This window comes from Penaeus vannamei, chromosome 19 (assembly GCF_042767895.1).
Source record: "Penaeus vannamei isolate JL-2024 chromosome 19, ASM4276789v1, whole genome shotgun sequence".
In the NCBI taxonomy this organism is placed as follows: Eukaryota; Metazoa; Arthropoda; class Malacostraca; order Decapoda; family Penaeidae; genus Penaeus; species Penaeus vannamei.
In genome coordinates, this window is record NC_091567.1 from 10,888,951 (window position 1) to 10,896,450 (window position 7,500).

Genomic DNA, 7,500 nt, shown 5'->3' on the forward strand with positions numbered 1-7,500 from the left:
TGTGTTTGTATGCCATCTTTTAAACTAGTATATCTCTTGTTTACTTAAAATATTCTAATAACCTTTTCCCTATTTGATATGTTGCATATGACATATTGCATATGTATAGAGGTTATGATTAGGAGGCAAAGAGAACACTACATGATGACAAAATTCAACTGTTATTATTAAAGTGCTATTATGAGTAATTAAGACACCTTTACTGATTCGTGTTATAATATATCTTGGAGGGGTAAATACAGATTGATGGCATAGTCAAGAAAAACTCATAACTTATAAGCCGTAGTTTATCTACAAAAGGAAAATCCTAGACAATGTACTCAAGTTATACAGTGCGTAATATTTGTAGTAATACTTACTGGTTGGTAAAACTTTCTTGTTGCAAGCTGGGCACATTGTATCGCCTGAAATATATTTATTTATATTATTTCACAAAACCATTAAACATTTCTGTGTACAAAAAAAACAGGAAAAATACATATAAAGAAACAATAAAGTTATATTTCTCTTTCATAATTAGCAGGACGATTTCTTGTTACTGAGCGACATGATATTTAATTTCAGAAGTTTACCATAAACCGGAAGAGCAGCATTTTGTGTTGACACAAGTTTATTCAGAAGGTTGCTACAGTCAGCAACTAGTATCCTCTGGCAACCTGTCCTTAGTGATATCTATGGAAAAAATTGATGCATTTCATTAGAACACATATCTAAATACATGAACATGCTAACAAAAATGCAAATATCACTTTTGAATAGCTGATAAACACTGCAACCCTAAACAAACAATATGTGAATAAATGCATATATATATATATATATATATATATATATATATATATATATATATATATATATATATAAATAAATATATACACATATATTTACAAAACTGAATTTGTTTTTCTTTATAGATGATAATCAGCAACTTGTAACACACTACTAATATCTAACCTGGAGATGATAATCATGAAGAATTTTGACAAGGGCATCTCTCAGACCGGGAATTTCCAAACCACGTGGTATTCGTTGGATGATCATGAGGGGGTCAATGTGAGTGCCAATGTTGTTGAGTAATTCTCTGATGTATTCTGATAAGAGGATAAAGTGTTATTAAATACAGGATACTGCTATACCAATACTCTTCCAAAATCTGTTCTGAAATAAAGTTTAATTCCTAAGTATAATATAAAATACATTAAATATAGAAAAAGAAAATCAAATAAACTCCCAACCAATCATATAATTTATCTTAAAAACAAAGGCAACACACATATGTCCATTCATACAAACACAGAAAAATCTCACCTGGCTTATCAAGAGCATATTCAATTAGACGGTTCCATAGATCAGCATCGTCATGTTCTTTACAGAGGCGAATGGCCCACAGTATATCTTGTTCTTCTTCCAGAATCAATTGCAGAGACTCAATACTGTTGCCCATCCGATCTGTCAGCACCAAGTGAAGCATCAATACAATTACAATAACTATGTCATATGAATAGTCAGAATTATCACATATGATGAAGGTAATTTTTCAAGACAAGTGATTATAGCTCTTGGAATGGAAATGAAGATCATAACAAAACATGGAATTTCAAGATTTCATTCTGCAGGGTATAAGACAGTTGCAATTCCTGGAGAAAAAAGATGCTAAAGCCAAGTCTTTACCAAGGAGGTGTATTGTTTCTGTGGTGAGGCAACGCATCCTGCACACCTCCAGAGCCTCGCTGAGATCATATGAAGAAGACGTCAGCAACAGGGGCAGCAACTTGCTTCGATCCTGGTCAGCATAAAGTGCCACTAACTGGCTGTGGTATTTAGCACTCATGTCACGTCGTCTTTCGTATAACGTGTCCAAGTACTGTTGAGGAATGGCAAGTTCGTATTTAATAGCAGAATGGCAGAGTGGAGATATACTATGAAAAGAAAATCAGTAATTTTCAAATACAGAGTAGAACTAAATACATGATGTGTTTGTAAATGTGACTAAGAACTTCCTGACTTTATTAGAGCTAAATTATTAAAGGATCAGTTACAGCAGCATAAAGAAAGAGAGAAAGAAAAGGAAAGAAAAGAAAGGAAACTATAAAAGAATCAGTAAACTCACCTTATATAGGTAATTTGGGTGTGCACTCAGTGAAGTCACAACACTGTCTGGAGGGATAATGTGGATATGTTGGCAACAAATGTCCAAAGTTGCAGCAGAGTCAAGTGTCATAAGCTCCACCACATGCTTGGCCACACAAGCGTAGAGATTGTGGCGACTTATTAAATAAAAAACATCTTTGTGTTTCAGCCTAAAAAATGAAATAAGAAAGAGAAAAAATAATTTAGACATATAGTAATGTTGGTTTTCACATACACAATATCCTTTTTAATTGAAATACATCTTATATACTGATGGACAAATAATCCTCATTTTCACATATCTCAACATAGTGTTTTATATACTTGTGGACAAATAACCCTCATTCTCATATATCTGAATAATGTGTTTCATGCCAATATAACAATACTCTTATATTCAGTACTTCTCTTTTTGTACGACTTACTTCAAATATATTGCTAGGGCCTTGTCATGTTTATCAATATTGGAGTAAAGGTGGGCAAGCGCTTGGAGTAAGACCATGTTGTTTGTGTTTCGAGCAAGAGTCTCTAGCACAGCATTGATAACAAAGGACACATTGTAGAGGTGACCTGGCCAGTCTTGGACCACTTGAAGGAAACCCTACGGGAAACATATTTAAAACTTTCATTTTGAACCTGCATTTTCTATATGTATTTATATATTTTTTTCTTCTTAACCATAGGAGATATCATTAAGAAGGATATTCCTAAATTATTTTTCTTATACTCTCTTGATACTCTCATAGCTATATGAAAAAGTATAATGCCATTAAAGTTATATCATTTCCTGTACATGCTTTCCTGCTATAGAAAATCACTGACCAATAATGAAGCAAAGTCTTGTTTCTCCCTAGTAACAGAAAAGAGCATAAAGGTTATGTACATAATATTACCATGAAATATAGCTAGTTAATACCCTAAACTAAAACAAAATCTTACAGGATGGTCTGTGTTTAGGAGATCAAGGAGCACGGTCTGGTAAACAGCTGGGTCCAAGCGGATGCCTTCACCCAAGGGAAGGTGAGGACTCAAAACTCGCAACTGACGGACGCGATTAAAGCGTACTACAGCTTCCTCCCATAGCACTTTGTCTGAGCCTGTAGGATTAGAAGGTATGGTCACTCACATGCATTCTGAAATTAGTATCTACCAACATAAATTTAATCCATTTTCCAGTAACAGAAACAGTGTAATGAATCCATATAGAGGTGTGAAGAATAGATTGTTAGCACTTCAGTTCTTTTAGTCTTGACTTTGAAAATTATATAGTTAAAAACAAACTCCTCTATCCTTACCAAGTATCTGAGTGCATAGCTTGGCAGCATCTTGATATTGACCATTTGCCATCAGATGATCCAAATAAATGCGACCCACACTGAGAACTGTGTAATTTTGCACATCTCGGCAGGTCTCTACCAGCTGCAACAAAAGTTGAATGTTTAAAATAATTCTCTGTTACATGATATCGTGCTTTATTTCCATCCATTTTGAAAGCATAAATGAAAATGAAATAGGAGGACCAATAATAACAATAATAACAACAATACTATTACTAGAACTACTAGAACTGCTACAATTACTGTGAATACTACAACACTACTAATACTACTATTACTACTACTACAACTGATAATGATGTAAAAGATTTTACATTTGGTTCTTAACCAGTGCTGCTGGGGAGGAAATATACATACCATGTCCACTGTGATTTTAAACTATTAATTGAATTTACACATAGATGACACCAGAAAAGCTTAGTCACCAGTGAGTCAATTAGCCTACTAGTCCTATCTATCTCAATTGTTTCCTAGAAAAGTTATTTCCATCTTTTATTGTTATTATTATTTTAATGACACTAAAGTAAGCATAATGCTAACAATGACAGTATCAATACTAATGGCATAAAAAAAAGAATCTTCTGCAAAAAAATCAAGGAATGGCGAAATCAGGAGAGGTCACATAGGGCCTTGGTGGAGCCACTGATCTATCTATAAACAAAATTCACAAAACAAAATTTCAGTGGACATTACATGTACATGGCTTCAATGGTTTGACTGGAGTAACATTCCTAAACTTTATGGACATGTTCAAATTTTGTGATAGCGTGTTTGGGATATTGTTATCTCTATTGGGTAGGCATACACCAAAGTTATAGTAGTTGCATCTATATTACATAGAAAAAACAAAATTAACTTGTTGCTTTTCACAGAAGATATAAATACATCATAACTATTTTAAAATGAACAAAAATTACACATAACTAACTTGTACATATTTGTGTAACATATCAGCAGAGGTGGCCACCCCGTGTACCCCCCCTAATGATCATTGACTCCTCGTAATGGCCCCCCTGTATATGTAATGTGGCGGCCTCACCAGATTTATTGTTGTTACCCCCTGTGACCCCCACCAGAAAGTTTTCTGGACCCACCCCTGCATATCAGTGTTATAATATGATAGTATCTTTTGGAAGGCCAAAAATAACCAACCAAAAGTTTAAATCTTTATCAAATGAAGCTATCATAATCAAGTACTATACATACTAAATTTCTGTAATGTACAACTTTTCTATAATTTTTTACTTTTACTTAGTTTCAAATAACCTTCTGTGTATAATTTCCATCTCTTTAACTGAAGCCAAGCACACTGATTACTGGACTTGAGAATATGAATGGCTAACTATAATAATAATAATAAAAGCAATAGTAAAAGTAAAAATAATGACCAAAAAAAATCTAATGATGTCTACCACAACTACTACAATTACTAGTGATAAGTGTCTTTCCATTTCACTTCATACCTCTAATGCTTCCTTGTGTTTATCATGCTCTAAAAGCCACTCAATGCGATCATCAGAACTTCTAGGTTTTGCAACTACCACATCCTGTGGACACACGATGTAGAACTGCCGATCCTCGATTAAACATTCTGTCATATTAGAAGACAAGAGAAAAAAGAGGAATACAGAATTAAAAGCTATTTAATTTGTAATATCCGAATAACTTTTATCATACAGTATATCAAAACATTTGGGAATTATGCTGTAAGTATTTTCAAGTTCTACATAAAAAAAAAAAAAAAAAATAAAAAAATTGACTTTATATAAAATCTGCATTTAAAAAATATACCAAGAGAGAGAGAAAAAAGAGAGAGACAAAGCCTAATGAAATCAGTTTTAGGCACTCAAATAAATATTCTGCAAATATAAAACCTCCTTCTCTACTAACCTAGATGGTAGTTTGCTGGTTTGTATTCCTGATAGCACCTAATACCAAGAACATCCTTTGAGATCTCCTCAAAGGTCCTCTGTAGGGGTTCCAGCACTCGCATCTGTGGCCTTCTTGAGTCCACCCCAAGGCTAGCTAAGGACAGGTCAGTCTGCTTGTTGTAGGCCAAGACTACCAAATGCTCATCAAGAGGACCAACTCCACATACATAGAAGTCAGTGGTGAACATGTAGACTGTACCAGGAAATTGAAAATGGTAGTGAGAAAATTTTCATAAACATCAATACATATGTGCTAAAAATATTTGTAATGAGTCACAACACTACAACAGGTCCATTAAAAAATTGCTCTAATCAAACAAGAAAATATATCAATGAAATTAATTAATAAAATTATATATAATAGTCTCTCTAATATTGATACTGCTGATGAATTTATTACATTTTCAAATATCGAAAAATTGCACTTACATAGTTCTTTATATTTCAAAGGTTCAAGGCTTTATAAATTGAATGAAAGCGTTTTCAATATTCTACTTTTAGTCTTACATATTGCATTACAATAATAATATGCTACCAGGGTCCTCAGTGCTATACATTTATTGGTTTCTTATATAATAAGATTGATTAAATAATCCGTTTTATTGAAAATATGTGAAGAGTAATTATACTATTTAAAAGTGTATACTTGGAAGATCCACAAAAAAGACAAAAGTAAAACAAACAAATAACTGTTATAATACTACTGCAAATAGGAAAAAGCTAATGAAAGTTGAAGAAAAACAATATGTTTAAAGGAACCACTTTTCCAACAAAAGTACATACCGATTTCCAGGTAGTATGGGGGAAGATCCATCATTCCAGGTGTAAGTGTAGCTGGGTTTGCTGAGCGCTCCCTAACCCGACACACCTTGACAGAGTCTCCCCAGCCAACTATCAGAGTCTTACTGTCTGGCCAACACAAGTGAGGTGGGTACTGGTCACATGGTAGGCTGATGAAATGAAACGAAAAATACTATTAGCGTGTCTCTTATATACATGACTGCAGTGTATATAATTTCTATACTTCATAAATTGCCTATAAATTTAAGCATAAACACAAACAATGGTCAATAGCACAGAAACTTGACTAAATGCATTACTTTGCCAATAAGCCATAAACTATCAAAACAAACAACCACTTCCAAGAAAAAAGAAAAAGAAACACTCGTAATTTCCAATCACTCACGCTAGGCTATGATCCCGCTTGATGAGTGTGATGACAGTTTTGGTGTTCATGTCCATCACTCGGACACCAGAGTCTGTTGCCCAGGCGAGGAACTGTCCCATCCATTTCATAGCTCTTGCTGGGCCACTCCCCTCACTCAGGACAGTTGAGCGCAGTTGTCCAAACATCGCCTTCTCGTACAGCACAACCTTTGTTGTCCCTGTAGGGATGGTTCTTTTGATTTTATTTTGTTGTTTGCAAATAATGAATCTCAAATCTCAAATACTGATTGAAAATTCATCTCATGAAAATATTCTTTATTCTTACTGATAATGCTTAAAACAAAATTATGGAATATAAAATAATGATTTCCCAGGAATATTTTTCTACTAGACAATAAACAATATGTTTTTTCATACATTTCCTCTTGATTCCTCTACAATACAGTACAAAAGGCATTACAATCAGATATCAATAACAAAGACCGAAAGCAAAAAACTGACCAACAACAAAGCGTCTGCCAGAGCGTGGTTTATGGTAAAATGGATCAAGTGCGACACTGCGCACAGGAGAGTCCATCGTCAGGTTGTGGGAGTTCTCCACAGTGTATAGACCCTGGATTACAACCTAGAAAGAATCCAACTGTTAAGAGTATCTACAGTTATATTCCTGTATATTTAATCTTACATCCTCTAAGAATATTTAGATTGCATTACTTGAAATTTATTTTTCACCATGATCTCTGATTGGACTAATCTATCTTTTCTTTTTGAAGAATATCACCCACAATTTAAAAACAAAACCTGTATTTACAAAAGTTATAAGATTCCTAAAATGAAAATAAAAATAATAAAAAATATTGGTATTCTTAATAAGACATAATTTAGAAGAAACATATATATACAACTCTCTAAGTTAACCAAATCCTTCATGATAA

General features: G+C 33.6%; 1 protein-coding gene across 3 annotated transcripts in view; it reads right to left on the reverse strand.

Annotated features, from left to right (window-relative positions):
* The window catches only part of lt (vacuolar protein sorting-associated protein light), a 15,857-nt gene that overhangs the window by 5,020 nt on the left and 3,337 nt on the right, over positions 1 to 7,500 (reverse strand). For all 3 annotated transcript variants that reach the window (XM_070133854.1, XM_070133853.1, XM_070133852.1), the window contains exons 4-17: positions 7,067 to 7,190; positions 6,585 to 6,783; positions 6,182 to 6,348; positions 5,358 to 5,591; positions 4,931 to 5,058; positions 3,426 to 3,549; positions 3,070 to 3,227; positions 2,556 to 2,731; positions 2,111 to 2,300; positions 1,672 to 1,864; positions 1,309 to 1,449; positions 955 to 1,091; positions 573 to 672; positions 360 to 404 (exon numbers count right to left, since the gene is read on the reverse strand). In XM_070133854.1, coding sequence (XP_069989955.1) covers positions 360 to 404; positions 573 to 672; positions 955 to 1,091; positions 1,309 to 1,449; positions 1,672 to 1,864; positions 2,111 to 2,300; positions 2,556 to 2,731; positions 3,070 to 3,227; positions 3,426 to 3,549; positions 4,931 to 5,058; positions 5,358 to 5,591; positions 6,182 to 6,348; positions 6,585 to 6,783; positions 7,067 to 7,190 — 2,116 coding nt within the window. The remainder of the gene's footprint in view (positions 1 to 359; positions 405 to 572; positions 673 to 954; positions 1,092 to 1,308; positions 1,450 to 1,671; positions 1,865 to 2,110; positions 2,301 to 2,555; positions 2,732 to 3,069; positions 3,228 to 3,425; positions 3,550 to 4,930; positions 5,059 to 5,357; positions 5,592 to 6,181; positions 6,349 to 6,584; positions 6,784 to 7,066; positions 7,191 to 7,500) is intronic.